The sequence below is a fragment of the Telopea speciosissima genome, chromosome 7, assembly GCF_018873765.1.
Source record: "Telopea speciosissima isolate NSW1024214 ecotype Mountain lineage chromosome 7, Tspe_v1, whole genome shotgun sequence".
Taxonomy (NCBI): domain Eukaryota; kingdom Viridiplantae; phylum Streptophyta; class Magnoliopsida; order Proteales; family Proteaceae; genus Telopea; species Telopea speciosissima.
The window spans coordinates 2,364,822-2,380,330 of record NC_057922.1 but is presented as its reverse complement, the minus strand read 5'-3'; the positions used below and the strand labels follow the sequence as shown (position 1 = coordinate 2,380,330).

Genomic DNA, 15,509 nt, shown 5'->3' with positions numbered 1-15,509 from the left:
AGGATTTTTATTTTGGGTACGCCTAAGGCTGCATTTGGTATGCATTCAATTGGAATGTATTTTAGGTTGATTTCACATTCTTGGACAATATAAACAACTATTTTTATCATTCAAGAATGCGAAACCAACTTAAAATGCATTGCAAGAATGCATACCAAACGCATCCTAAGAGTCTAACCCACGTATGGTGAAAAGGTGGAAGAGACGACTGCGTATACTCTAAAACTTAGTAAGCTAGATGGATAGAGTCAACAATCAAAGAAAGGCGGCAGCCCTTCCTTACCGGGAATCCCAATTCCCCAAGTCTTCGTCTTGGATCCATACTGAGATCGATACGACTATTTGTTTTTTAATATCTGACATCACCATCTCCATTCCACCTCTATAAATATCCTTTAATCTTCAGTCTTCATGAAGCAACCATACACCCATTAGAATTTATTAGACTCTCTCTCTCTTTCTTATCAGAAACACAAATACAGAGACAGAGAGAGAGAGAGAGAGAGAGAGAGGTAAACCAATTTTCTTTAGTCTTTATTTCTATTGAGCTACTGAGAATATATGGCTTCTCCAATTAGATGGACACCAAGTCCAAGCCCTACAAGATCACCCAAACGTAGTGAAGCAATTCCAGCAGCAAAGGTGGTGAAGGATGATGATGATGATGATGATGATGGTTCGGAGATGGGGAGAAGCTCTGCTTCTGATCAGGAAGAAGGTAACATTTCCTACGGTGGCGAGGGAAACCATTTCCCATTCAGTATTGAACCTCCTTCCTTGTCTCCTGCACCTCTTCTTCTTCATTATCATCAACATCAAGCTGAGAGTCATGAGATTATCAACAGCCACGAACATGATCAGTTCCACTACAACTCACCAACCTTACGAATTGGCTTGGGAGACCAATATGAAACTGTCTCCTTGGAAACCCAGGGAGAAGCAAATTTTGCTCGAAAAGTTGGAGTTGGACGATCTGATCAGGCAATATTAATAGGTAGTGGTAGCAGTGAAGGTGTATACTTGACGTGGGAGGATCTGTGGGTGTCGGTCTCTGATCGCAAGAAGGAGAGCCGAGCGATACTTCAAGGGTTGACCGGATATGCTCAACCCGGTGAGCTATTGGCCATCATGGGTCCTTCTGGTTGTGGCAAATCTACTCTCCTTGATGCCTTAGCTGGTAAATCCTCCATCTTTCTCTTTTCTCTCTCTTTTCACATCCAAATCAAGTTTCCTTAGGTAGTTTTTTTTTTTTAATTAGAAACGAAGACTTTTCTGATCGCAAATCTCCATGTTTCTCAACGATCAAACATAATCCTTGGAATATATTTTGTTCGTCTCCTATTTTTTGTTTTTGTTTTTTTTTATATCCGATTTCTCTATTAAAACCACGTGGAGTCTTGGACCGACCTTGACTCCATTTTTTTTCTTAACAATCAAACGTTAGACTTGGAAAATAGTTAGTTATATATGGTGTTGTCTTATATGGAAATTAATAAATGGTGGTATGCATTCAGGGAGACTTGGTTCAAACACAAGACAATCAGGGAAGGTGCTTGTCAATGCCCGTAAACAGAGGCTATCATTTGGTACTTCGGTAATTACCACTACACATATTTCTTTCTTTCTTTTTTTTTTTTTTTTTTTTTTTTTTTTTTTTTGAGGATAATTAAATCAACTTTACTACTAAGAACTGAAAATTGTACAAGAACAAGATCAAAATCCTATAAGCCTTGGGATAATCCCTTGGAGGCTTCATGGCTTGCCCTTGGCCCCCCCCCCCCCCCCCTTTCTCTCACATGGTATGTCAACTGGGTAATGCAAAGAAAGACAACTAACTGCTTACTCAATTGGATGGCGTCTGTCTATTCATGGTTCCTAGGATGTCATGGGTTTGACTTTCTTGTTTTTGTCTTGGTCCTTAAGACACTCCTTTCATCTCTCACGTAATCATAGTTATAGTCTTATTAGGTTTTTGAATCAGTCAGAATCGGGTTGAATTTATCAAAATACCATTAATAAACAGCCAAAAATTGCTTCATTATCGGATTGGGATTGGGATTGGGATCCCGATCCCCCAATACCTAGTATTCAAGCATCAAATTTCAGACCCTAGCTAGCTCAATAACAAGGATCCCTCCCCCATGTATTGCATAATTATTGAGGAAATTTATAAATGAACCAAATCATCCAACCTGGATGAACCATGAGAGTTGTAATCTCTTCTATTCACTTGATTTTGACATATTGTAAGTTTTATTTGGACCTGACATTTACGCAAGCATAAGAGAATAATAGAAAATCATGCCCAAGTTGCCTTAAAAGAAAGTTTTGTCGTGTCTATAATATTGGACATCATTTTCATTATGTTTGGATGCCAAGAAAAGAAAAAATATAATGAGACAAAAATCATGATGATACAATTAGGGTTGCAACAGGATTGGATTGGGTTGGGCTGGGTTTTTTTAAACACCAGCCCAACCTTGAGTCCTCTTAGCTGGGCCTAGGCCTGGCTTGACTGTGACTCAAGACCTGGAAAATCCAACCATGATCCATCCGCCCTCAGGATCGGATTGGGCTGACCCTATTTGGCGCTAGTCATGGAGTGGGGGAAAGAGAGAGATGCATAGGCTTGACATTACTCTAGAATTAATCTCATCCAACAACAACAAAAATGATCAATAAAGAGATTCTCTTTTCCCGGTAGATGAAGGGAAACTGGGCTTAAATTTAAAAACATATTTAGTGCTTATATTTTTCTGATGTAATTATTAAAGCAAAGTAAAATTTGATAACTAAATTTGAAATCATCTTGTAAGGTAATGATTATTCTTCTTTATCTTCTTTTTTTTTTTTTTTTTTTTTTTGTTTTATTTTTAAAAGTTTCACTTACCTTGCAGTTTTTTTCCCTTACAACCAATGAAGCCATCATGTTTTGAAGGTGTTTACTATGAATTTTACTATAATCTCATTGAAAGTTGTATTAATGAGTCATTTTCATCCTCTACCCATTCCCTAAAAACTTTAGGCGTATGTGACTCAAGATGATACATTGATGACAACTCTAACGGTGAAAGAAGCTGTATACTACTCAGCCCAACTCCAACTTCCAGACTCAATGCCCAAGGCAGAGAAAAAGGAAAGAGCAGAGTCTACCATAAGGGAGATGGGCTTGCAAGATGCCATGAACACTAGAATTGGAGGTTGGACTGTGAAAGGACTGAGTGGTGGCCAAAAGAGGAGAGTCAGCATTTGTATTGAGATCTTAACACGCCCAAAGCTTCTCTTTCTTGATGAACCCACCAGTGGACTCGACAGTGCAGCATCTTTCCATGTCATGAACAGAATTGCAGGACTTGCCCAACAAGATGGAAGGACTGTAATCGCATCCATCCATCAGCCCAGTAGTGAAGTCTTTGAGCTCTTCCAGAATCTGTGTCTTCTATCAAGTGGAAGAACAGTTTACTTTGGTCCTGCTTCTGGAGCTAATGAGGTAATTAAGAGATCAAAGTTTGAAATTAATTAATTAATTATTAACATCTAGAGCTTTTCTTTTCCATTTGTTATGTTCTTGTTTTTTTAAATGATGTGGTTTATTTCTTCCAATTAATTTATGTAGTTCTTTTCATTGAATGGTTTCCCATGCCCAACAATGAGGAACCCATCTGATCACTTCCTTAGGACAATCAACAAAGACTTTGAACAGGTAAGAAAAAATTTTCTTCTTTATCAGAAGTAAGTTTATCTAAAGGAAAAATAAGCCATTATATATCATCTATGAACTTAAATTCTTGATTATTGTCTGTATAGGACATCGAAAAAGGCCCTGGAACTGAGGCCATGACTACAGAACAAGCTATCAAAATCCTTGTACAGTCATACAAATCATCCACAACTTGCCAGCAAGTTCAAAGACGGGTAGCTGAGATATGTAAAAGGGTACTTACTATAAAAACAAGCAACTCATCAGTTTATTTTCACCTTTCTTTACAATTATTGTACAGTATATGATGCTTAGACCAATAATTAATATACTAGCTTGTTTCAATTTGTAGGAAGGAGCACCAATGGTGAAAAAGGGAAGTCAAGCTGGATTCCTCACTCAATCCATTGTTCTTACAAAGAGATCCTTCGTGAATATGTTTCGGGATCTAGGCTACTACTGGTTGAGATTTGCAATCTATGTTGCTCTGTGCTTATGTGTAGGCACTATCTACTATAACATTGGTCACAGCTATGGATCAATTCAGGTAAGAGATTGAAATTAACAGAGCATCTCCCCTGTATTTGGCTAGCTAATAGATAAAGAGCATGATACAGTAACTCTAATTTCAGGCTAGAGGTTCAATGCTCAGTTTTGTCGGCGCCTTTTTAACATTCATGGCCATTGGTGGATTTCCTTCTTTTGTTGAGGACATGAAGGTGAGCTCAAATCAATAAAATCCCATCAGTGCTTCATCTCCTTAACATTGATTCCATTAAAATGCTTAATTTCTTAAAAGGTTCTGCAGTTGCAACCTTCTAATGTTATGTTCTTGTCTTTGTGTTCAAATCAGATCTTTCAAAGAGAGAGATTAAATGGGCATTATGGCGTCGGTGCATTCGTCATTGGAAATACAGTTTCTTCCACTCCTTACTTGATTTTAAACTCTTTAATCCCCGGAGCAATTGCATATTACCTTGTTGGACTTCAAAGAGGAATTGATCACTTCATATACTTTGCTTTAGTACTCTTCATGTGCATGATGTTGGTAGAGAGCTTAATGATGATTGTTGCAAGTATTGTTCCAGATTTCCTTATGGGTATAATCACAGGAGCTGGAATTCAAGGAGTGATGATGTTGAATGGTGGTTTCTTTAGATTGCCAAATGATCTCCCTAAACCTTTCTGGAAATACCCAATGTACTACATTGCCTTCCATAAGTATGCCAACCAAGGGTTTTACAAAAATGAGTTTCTAGGGTTAACTTTTCCTAATAACCAAGCAGGAGGATCAGCTACCATCACTGGAGAAGAAATTTTAAGAAATACATGGCAAGTGGAGATGGGTTACTCTAAGTGGGTTGATCTTGCTATCTTGTTTGGGATGGTGGTTCTATATCGGTTAATGTTCTTTGGCATTATAAAGAGTGTTGAGAAACTAAAGCCAATCATCAGAGCTGCCCTTGCTGTTCCTTCTCAACAGAAGACACATATCATGTTGGAAGAGTCCACAACAGGAGTGGAAAAGAATTAGCCAATGTGGTTCTTTTATATTTTGTATATTTTAAGCTCTATTCTCCATGAACATCTCGTTAAAGTAGAGATTTAGGATTCTAGTTTCTTAATCAATGAACCTGCCAAGATGTGGGTTGGTGTTGATTAAGTGTTCATGTATGCCAGTTGCTTCTCTGATTTTGTTTAGTCTTTTGTCCTTGTACTCTGTGCTTTCCTTGATTCAATAAAGCTTTGTTCACTGCATAAATAAATCTATCTCATTGACTCCTTTTGGTTCTAAAATTACGATTGGGCTGGGCCTGTACGAAAGAAAAGAATATGAAATGGGGATTTTTTTTTCTTTTTGTTATCTTATTTTGATTGATTTGCCCCACTTTAAGTAATTTTTATAAGGGTTGATGGTCTCTATGCCGCAGCCAACCTGTGCCCAGACACATGGGTCTGTCATTTAGAGGGGCAGGATGGTCATTTCATGCACCCCTATGTGTCTGAGCTTAGCATGCGCCCCTGGCACAGAGAACATTTGTGCCGGGAAGCGGTCATTCCATCACCCTTGTATCTAGACGTGGGTGGTACACTTCCCCCACAAGAAACATGAAACATTTCTCCTCTCGTTAATTATAAGATAGAAAAATGAGCTTGCACAGGTGTGGCACCTGCACCCACACACAAGATGGGACGAAATAACTGATCCACCCCCTTGAAAGATGAAAATCTCACCCCTATTGATGCACGTGCACTCCGATTGACCCCTATGCTGGCGCAACCCAGCACGAGGTCCCCCCTCCTGGACAGAAAGCTCCTCCCCATTACAAAAATACACCATCCTCTTCTGTCGCTCTCTTAGTTGGGATCAGCAGTCCATCTGCGATTCCTGCTTCTTGTCTCTTAGGGGGGGGGTTTTGGGGGGGGGGGGGGGGGGGGGGGGTGGGGGGGTTTTTTTGGGGGGGGGGGGGGGTTGGTTGTTGGTTTTTTTTTTTTTTTTTTGTTTTTTTTTTTTGGGGGGGGGGGGGGGGGGGGGGGGGGGGGGGGGGGGGGGGGGGGGGGGGGGGGGGGGGGGGGGGGGGGGGGGGGGGGGGGGGGGGGGGGGGGGGGGGGGGGGGGGGGGGGGGGGGGGGTGGTGGGGGGGGGTGTGGGGTTTTTTTTTTTTTTTTTTGGGGGGGGGGGGGGGGGGGGGGGGGGGGGGGGGGGGGGGGGGGTGGGGGGGGGGGTTTTGGGGGGGGGGGGGGGGTTGGGGTTTTTTTTTTTTTTTTTTGTTAAAGGTGTCATATTTTTTTATCAAACTGGCCAGACCGATCGAAACATACCAATTCAGCCCAAATCGAATCAAATGATTTTGTTGGGGTTTTCTACTTTTATGGAGCCGGTAAAAATTGAAACCAAATGGGCTGATCGAATGCATTGATTGAATCCGAAAATCGAATCGAACTCAAAAAAATGAAACTGGACCAATAATAACAAGATAAGAAACTGAAAATCCAAAAAGAAAACAAAAAAATTTTACGTCTCCGTCTTCTATACTTTGCCCTAATTACATGTTCTTCTCCTTAATTTTGCCCAACTATATACGATTCCCCTGTAGTTTTCACAAAATTACTAAAACCTCCCTTGCTGTTAGCATCTGTGCTGTTAAGTGCTGATGTGGCATAATAAGATTTTTATAATCCCCAAATTAACCTTATGTCGTTGTAAGATGACATTTTTACCCTATTGATTTGATCCCCAAACTAACCCTGGGTCCATGTAAATAGACCCTTTTACCCTCCTTCTTCTTCCTCCTCCTCCAACCCCTTTCCTGCAACTCCGTCCCAACCCTGCTCCTTGCCTAGTAACACAGAACTTTGGATCAAATCAGATGCAATCCCATTCTACTAAAAGATAAAAGTGCATCACACGAATGGCATTGATCATGAAGGACACCCTGTTTGATACAACATTTATGGTGTCTTTCAGATTAAGATGAAATTTGGGCTTTGAGATTTGAATTTCTTGCCATGGATTCTGTGAGATGAGAACTTTGAAGGCCTTATCTCTTCACCTTGAATTTTGTACCAATTGAGCCATTTAGAAGAAAGAAGGTGTGAGTTGATGCTGTGAGGCATTCACATGAACCGAGTCTCTTGTCTTCTTCTCCAAGAAGTCTAGTTTCATATTCCAATCTTCCAAGATGTTAGACTCCTCCCCAACGCTCCTCACAATCTCAGGTGAGTTGATTACACATGGATCTCATTGGGACATAATGCTTCATCGTTCCAGGAAATGAATCTTCGTTTTCTGCAAATCTCCAATTTTTAGGGTTTTTGAATGATCTGAACTGCAAAGCATCAAACATGAATCGGAGGCAAATACAGACTATATAAAATTGAGACTACATTACCTTCTTTTTCGTTCCCCACACCTACTAATTGTGTTATCTCTGTATGAAAATGACTATTTGAAGAACACGAATGAAACCCTAAAAATGTAGAGGAGGTACGCAAGAAGATTGTCAAACACTACCAAAACGTTCACATTTCTTTTACGTTTTAATTTTCTTCTAAATTTTGTTTCGTCCATCCATATACGGAAGATAAAATCCCCATCTTTCCTTGTATTTTTTGGCTACAAGAATTAATTCACCCTCTCCATTTGGTTTGATATCTGGAGAATTTGTTGGTCCTGAGTCGGAATTTCTATGCATTCAGGCGTCAATTAAATGCATTGGGAAGCGTTGATAATGCTCAGATTGTGGTTTATGGAAGGCATTTGACCAATTTCAGCCAGACTCATTTCGATATTTCTCCCCTTTAAACAATTCTCAAAGAAAAATTAGATCCTCAAAGAGAGTAACAATTGAAGAAACAATCCGTACCCAACAACTATACGATGACCTTCTCTGTACCGCTGCAAATTTCTTCCCGAACGAAAAACCAAAGAAACCATGTTTTTTAGATTTGCAAACTGAGGAAGAAACGAGCAAGAAACCCGTAACTTTCAACCTTATTCTGACCAGAGATTAACAATCTCAGGGAAGCTACGGATGACGGCATTATCACATACTCGAACTTACAACAGAAATAAACGAGGAGGCGGCGGTGGCAGTGGAGGCGGTGGCGGTGGTAGTGGAGGAGGAGGCGGTGGTGGTAGTGGTGGCGGTGGCGGAGGAAAGAAATGGGTGTTTTAGGTTGAAGATGATGAAAAGGATATCATTGTAATTCTACTTGTGGTGTTTTAGAATAAAAATAATATTGTCTTTTCAATCTATTAACTAACAGCATCTTACCATAAGGGGTCAAAATATAAGGTGGGAAAACTAAGGGGAGAAACGTATAATTAGAGCAAAGTACAAGGGAGGGAATGTAATTTTCCCTCTTTTTTTTTATGTATACATGTAAACCGAAACTGAGTTGGACCGAGCCCGATTATAAATTGATGACAAAAACCAATAAAAAATGGGGTAGAAAAAACAAACGAACAGAACCCAAAACTCCCTTAATAGTTTGGTTTTGGATTGGCCTAGTAATAAAGTGGAACTGATTAAGTTAATCGAAATCAAACCAATTGACAATCATACTGGTAAGGATGTTGAAATCAAATCAAAAACCGTTTATCAAAATCAAATCAAGTTATTTTGAACCATGAAATCATTTAATAAAATGGTTCGATTTTTGTTCAAAAAATAAAATTGTTTAATAATGATTCAATTTTAGTTTTAGCCATTTAAACTGACTAAGTTTTGATTTATATATTAAATAACTAACACATTATGAATCTTCGGCATTCCTGTAAGGCTGTAACCTCACCCCACATTGAGGAAAATATTTTAAAAGATGGAATAAATTTATATTAAATAATTATTTATATTTTAGATTATATTTATCTTAAATAATTACTTAGATTTTTTTTTAAGAGTAGATTCTTAATTGGGGCTTTTTCAATGAAACCATTTAAGAACCATATAACCATTTAATAAACAGTTTAATTTTGGTTTTATTATATAAAATAAACAGTTTGATTTTAGTTCCTACCTCTAACACCGTGAATTGAACCGCACCCCTTTAACATCCTTATTTTTAGGTAGGGCTGTAAATGAATAACCGAAAATTTGACTTCGATCTGCATCCGTATCCATTTAAGCGCGTTCGTATTTGATTAGAGATATTCGAAAAAAAAATCCGAATACTCCAAAAAAATTCAAATCCGAATACTTAATTATAAAAAATTAAGTAAATAACGATCTTAAGGGTTTTTGAAGATTCAACAGGTTCTAGAATATGAGAAGAAAATCATGATCTAAAACTATGGATTGAGAGTGAATTGTATCCACTAAGGAGGAGGAAGGTTCGGGTTACACAAGGCAAAGGTGTAAACGGATGGTCGAAAATCTGAATTCGATCCACATTCGAATCCATCCGAATCTGTTTAGAGGTATCCGTATTTGATTAGAAAATATCCGAATCCGATTACATCCGATCCGTATCTGAGCCGAATCCGATCCGTTTCCAGACCTATGTTTATGGCTTAAGATATATTAAAGTATGACGTATACAGTACTTGCAATATCCGGACATAAGTCCTCCTATTGGACCGCAACATGACCACAGTTTACCTTGTCTCTCTGAGCTACCTCGAGTAAAACGGCTTTCCCTGTCTCAAATGAAAATCAAAATAAAGAAACGTGTCCGCGCTTTTTACTTTTCCATCAACAGCAGATGTGATCGTATCATAACCGTTGGATTTAAATTTAAAAGAAATCATTCTGTATAGATCAGGTATTGTCTAACAAATATTCTCATCTGACGATTTTTATTTTTCTAGAATTTTACATCCGTTCCTTCCTTAGGTCTTTCTCTGAAATTCCATTTCACACCTGCCTCTCCATTTAAAAAAATAAAAATAAAAATTTCACACCTGATCATTTCACACTTTAAAATGGCAAGAGTAAGATCTTGTCGACCCTTCTTCTCCTTCTCACATCTCTCATACTGCCTTCGTTTGTTTCTTCTTCAGTTCAGTTTCGATCTGTGAAGATCGAAATCTGTTGTAGCAGAAGCAGAAGGAGAGTGAGTGAGTGAGTGATTGAGAAGTCTGCAATGGCGAACGGAGGAAGCTACGGGGACGCGAATCAGAAGATCGATTATGTCTTCAAGATAGTACTCATCGGAGACTCTGCTGTTGGTAAATCTCAGATTCTTTCTCGCTTTGCTCGGAACGAGTTCAGCTTAGATTCCAAGGCCACTATCGGTGTTGAGTTCCAGACTCGGACTGTACTCATCGATCACAAGAACGTTAAGGCTCAGATCTGGGACACTGCAGGACAAGAAAGGTAAACAAAGCCGCCAATCATCACTTCCTTTCTCTCTGTTTCTTTCTTTCTTAATTATTTTGTTTCTTTAGCTTAATTGTTTCATCTGATCTATCTTTTCGCTTGTGCTTGTTCATGAACTCCTAAGTATTTGGCATTTTTATGGTATTATTTTCTTTAATAGATTCCTCAGGTGAAGTTTTCGGTTTTTATTTTTTCCGGTAAATCTTGATTCCGTCCCTACTGCTTTGCTTTCTTTGACTGTGGGAATGTGTAGGATGTTTTCTTCAGTGAATTTATTCTCTGGTTGCACTTTAGACTCAGGAGAGCTGGATGCTGTTTCTAGAAGATCTTGATTCCTAGACTCCTTGTCTTATCTATACTCGTATCATTTATAAGATTGTTCGTTCCCTTGCATTTTGCAAATACTTGATTTATTGGTATCAAATTTCTTGTCCTTAAAAAAAGTTTATTTAGTTTATATATCAGTAGTCCCTGCTGTCATGGCATAATAGATCTGCTGCACAAAGAATCTCTTGAGGTTGTTGAATACGTTTAGAGCTCATGTTGTTTCTATCTTCATCAACCAACGGCAAGGTTAATTGAAAAAATAAAAATAATGGCGAATTATTTGTTACTCCGATGCAGAGGCAATAGTTGATTTGGAACAATAGATAATGTACTCGGTGGGACTGGATCTGTGGGATTGCTTAGTTTTGGGTTCTTTTGATGAGTCTACATCATATGGCGATTGTTCTCCAAACTAATCTCGGCTCTGTTTCAACCGACTACTGCGGCAATGTTAAGATGCCTCTCTCTCAACCCCCAAACCGTTCCCCCCCCCCCCCACCACCCTCCCCCAATCCCAAAAAACGAAGGTTCTATTTATCATAACAAAAAAGTGAAAAAGGAGACATCAGGGATATACGAGCCCGGGGCATCTACCATTACTCTCCATTATTACAATTATAATGGCGATTGTAGTGGGTGGTACCTTTTCAATTGCTCACAATTGCAACGGTGTGATGGCCTTGCACTAGTTTAACATCATTGATTACGGTTGGTTAGTGTGTCATTTGATTGGAGTCATGTCTACATATGTGCCTGGGATATGTTGTGTACTTTCCGCTGCTAGAATTACAAAGACTCGCCTCATCAAATTTTTTTGCTTAAAAAAAAAGGGTCATTAAGTTGTTCCTGTCTTACCCAAAAAAAAAAAAAAAAAAAAGTTGTTCCTGTAATGATTTGGAAAGATTGTAGATACTATATTCCCCTGCTGCACCCTTTCTTCTTGGAGGCTCAATGTAGAAAATTGCGCTACCAAAATTGTCTTTGAGGTGTAAAACGTGGATGCATCTTCACATTTTGACTTTCCTGTATTAGTCTTGCTGAATCTAATATTCCATGATTTTATAAAAATCCACTAGTTCACTTCGTGTCTTAAAGCATTTTTGATGAATTTCTCTCCCCTTCTTCCCCTCCGTAGCTATAAGTAGCAATTGTCCAGTATTTTCATCATGCATCCATCTTCAAACCCAAGGATTCAATTTGATTGATTGGATTATCTTTTTCCACCTTTGTTTGGAATGTATCTTGCAACTTCTTGCCTTTTCAGGCTATGGTACCTTTAGTCGATATTGTTATTTGTTATTAGTTATTTATGTGGCATTTATTTTCTACATTGACAAACTTGAAGTCGGGATCTTATCCTGAGGTTTACTCTCGACAACAGGCTAACTGGAAGGCTACGAGTCTGACCCTTGTGAGATGTACTTTCATATTATAATAGGTTCATTAGCTATTCAATCACTTCCACCAATGCATAAACCATCATGGAGATTTTATTGTAGCAAAAATGGGTGAATGCTGGACTATTAATTTTGAAATTTTTTGAAAAAATCTTTTGAAGATCTCTACCTACCTTACAGGCATCTAAAGGTTCATAGTCTTGCAGTCCTGTTTTCCCTAGTGCCTCTAGTTTCTTTATGCTGAAGTAATTGGGGAAATATGATTGAACTTTGTTACTTGAATGTCTGGATCCCTATTAGGGTATAGTGTTCTGGAATTTCAACTGATATGGCAGTATAGCAAATGAAAATAAAATCGATGAAAATGGATGGAAAAAGAACGCAAGGATTTTGTCAGGGCTAGGACACTGTACAGGGTTATGAAATATAAAAAGTAGGATTTTTTTTTTCTTCATTTTGAAATGGTAAGAATAAAATACGAAACTTGTTTTAGAATACTATTATTATTTATTTGCTTACTTTTGTGGATAAGCATATCTAATTCTTTTTAATGTTAGATGAGTGGGAGATCTTATGGAGGAATCTTTACAGATACCCTCCCCCCTTTATTGTTTAACTGAAACCCTACAGAATCTTATATACTTTTCATGTTTAATTGTCCATTATAGTCATTAAGGTTTTTCCACTTGCCTCTGTCCCTATGATCTAGGGTGTGTATGGAATACACCATCTTTTTTTTTTTGGGTAAAATATTTCAGAAACCCTACAGAATTTTATATCCTTCTCATGTTTAATTGTCCTTTATAGTCGTTAAGGTTTTTCCACTTGCCTCTGCCCCTATGATCTAGGGTGTGTATGGAATACTCCATCTTTTTTTTTTGATAAACTCATGGGATACTCCATCATACTATATTTCAGAAACCCGATTGCCTGGGCAGATTTAAATAGATGAATCTTTTGATCTGAAATTTGAATCCTCTCCCCTGCAATTTGAAATCTGACTGCTAGAAACAGTATTATTAATTTTATTAAGATGTGTCAAATATCTGACAATTGACCTGCTCCTGTGCTCTTAACAGATACAGAGCTGTAACAAGTGCATATTATAGGGGTGCTGTTGGTGCCATGTTGGTTTATGACATGACTAAACGTCAGAGCTTTGATCACATACCCCGCTGGCTGGAAGAGCTGCGCAGCCATGCTGACAAGAACATTGTGATCATACTGATTGGAAACAAGGCAGATCTCGAGAACCAGCGAGCTGTTCCCACTGAAGATGCCAAAGAATTTGCTCAGAAGGAAGGGCTATTCTTCTTAGAGACATCGGCATTGGAAGCTACTAATGTTGAAACTGCTTTCTTGACTGTTTTGACAGAGATCTTCAACATTGTTAACAAAAAGAACCTGGTTGCTAGCGCGGATCAAAGCAATGGCAACCCAGCTTCCTTGTCTGGGAAGAAGATTCTTATCCCTGGCCCTGGGCAGGAGATCCCTGCGAAGAGAAACATGTGCTGCCAATAATCTTGAGTGGTTGCTGTTTTGGTTTCAGCAAGCCTGGTAAATTTATTTTTAGATTTGTGCTGATGTCTTTGAGCTGTCTTGTGTATTTCCTTGTATATTTTTTTAATTGCTATGGCATATTTTGTAACACTGTTTTGGAGAAACCGATTCATTCTGCTTTCCTCATGTTCACGAGGTGGGAAGCAATAGAGAGATGGGTATGATAGTCGTATTGATCAGTTTTTGATAGTCGATTTTGTTACTCAAGTATTTCTGAAATGGATGCAACTTATTGTGACTAAAATAGTGAATCGATAAGTTGCAACCTTCTTTTCATTGTCCCTTGTGTTTTTTCCTAGAAAACTATTCAAGTGAATAGTAAAATAGGGTTTTAAAAAGAGTAAAGTACATCTCATCTCCTGGTTTTCAAATAAAACTCAGATCACCCCCAGATTTTTTTAAAAACTTAAATCACCTCCTAGTTTAGACTCAAAAATGATAAATTAGTTCCTACCGTTAGTTTTATGGTGTTAAGTGATGATGTCAGTCATTTAAATAAATTTAAATCTTTAAACTACCATCGACATCCAAACATAGATTTTGAAGGGTAGTATTATAAATTTAATTTTAATGTTTTAGTACAAGGGTAAAATAGTTCTTTCATACCAATAAATAACAGTAGACTAACATCGTTACTGTAGAGGGGGTGATTTGAATATTTTCAAAAATCGGGGGTTGATGCATAATTTACCCTTTTAAAAATAATTTTAAAGTGATTTCACAATTTTTATCCTTGCATGTTGGATAAATATTTGTGTAGTGTGGGGGACCAATAAGAGTGCATGCAGGAGCATTTGACTAACTGGGAATTTTTAGTTCACGGTAATTTCATGTGGTTCTGTGTCTGGATGCAGTAACCACATGTCTGGTTATCCTCCTTTCCATACCCATCCAAGTACAAAAGGAGAGCTAAGAAGCCCGGAGGGAGAGAATCCCATACATTACAACATTTGCTGGGAAGCTCCAAAGGAGTCAAGATGTTCAGCAACATAATTGCATTCCCTCAAAGTATGTTGGAAGACAATAAACTCAAAAATGTTGCGAAAGGACAGTATGGTGGATTCTCCAAGGAATCGACCTAGCATTGCTTCCAAGATATTATTTGTCTGCAAGCATTATCCTTCAGTATATACTTTTTGAAAACCTTTAAACACTGTCGTTCTGAGAGCTTCTTTGCCTGCTAGTATTTCAGCTGCTGTTGCGTAAGTATAAACTATACCCTTTGGATAAACAGCATATGAAATTCCCGTTGGAGTCTCGGCAAATTCCTCCAATACAAACCAGTTGTGGATTCCCTAAAGAAGAGCCATCAACATTGAATTTGACATAGCCCTCAGGAGGTCTATTCAAAAACGATTGTGGAGAAGGTCATCAGCAGTTGCAGATCTGGAGGCTATTGAGAAGCTATAACAAGAGGTCACCAATGGAAGACTGAATCCATATTCCACATTTTTTATGAGAAATTAATAAAATGAGCCACCTTAGAAGAAGCATTTTGAGGCTATGGAAATTATGCTGAAGAAGGGGAATAATTCTCGGAATCCAATAATGGATTGATTTTTTCCACCATCTCCCAGTTGAAGAAACAAGCCTTTGGAGAGGAGAGAATGAGCACTGATGATAGATTTCCAACCCCAAAGAGGAATTAGATGGACAAGGTGCATTAAGGAAATCAGAAGTTGAACATCCTACCTTCGTCTAA

The 15,509-nt window shown here is 38.4% G+C and overlaps 2 protein-coding genes across 2 annotated transcripts; both read left to right on the top strand.

The window, feature by feature from the left end:
- The first annotated feature begins 518 nt into the window (after positions 1 to 518).
- Positions 519 to 5,374, top strand: LOC122667297 (ABC transporter G family member 1-like). The gene is made up of 10 exons (XM_043863553.1): positions 519 to 718; positions 762 to 957; positions 999 to 1,177; positions 1,515 to 1,594; positions 3,026 to 3,490; positions 3,617 to 3,703; positions 3,808 to 3,936; positions 4,053 to 4,247; positions 4,333 to 4,419; positions 4,554 to 5,374. Exons 1-10 carry the CDS (start codon positions 562 to 564, stop codon positions 5,232 to 5,234), a joined length of 2,256 nt encoding a protein of 751 aa, XP_043719488.1. The 5' UTR covers positions 519 to 561; the 3' UTR covers positions 5,235 to 5,374.
- A 4,802-nt stretch (positions 5,375 to 10,176) lies between these two features.
- On the top strand, positions 10,177 to 14,029 carry LOC122669355 (ras-related protein Rab11A). The gene is made up of 2 exons (XM_043866105.1): positions 10,177 to 10,520; positions 13,327 to 14,029. The coding sequence occupies exons 1-2, from the start codon at positions 10,288 to 10,290 to the stop codon at positions 13,766 to 13,768; spliced, it is 675 nt and encodes a 224-aa protein (XP_043722040.1). The 5' UTR covers positions 10,177 to 10,287; the 3' UTR covers positions 13,769 to 14,029.
- Positions 14,030 to 15,509: the final 1,480 nt, after the last annotated feature.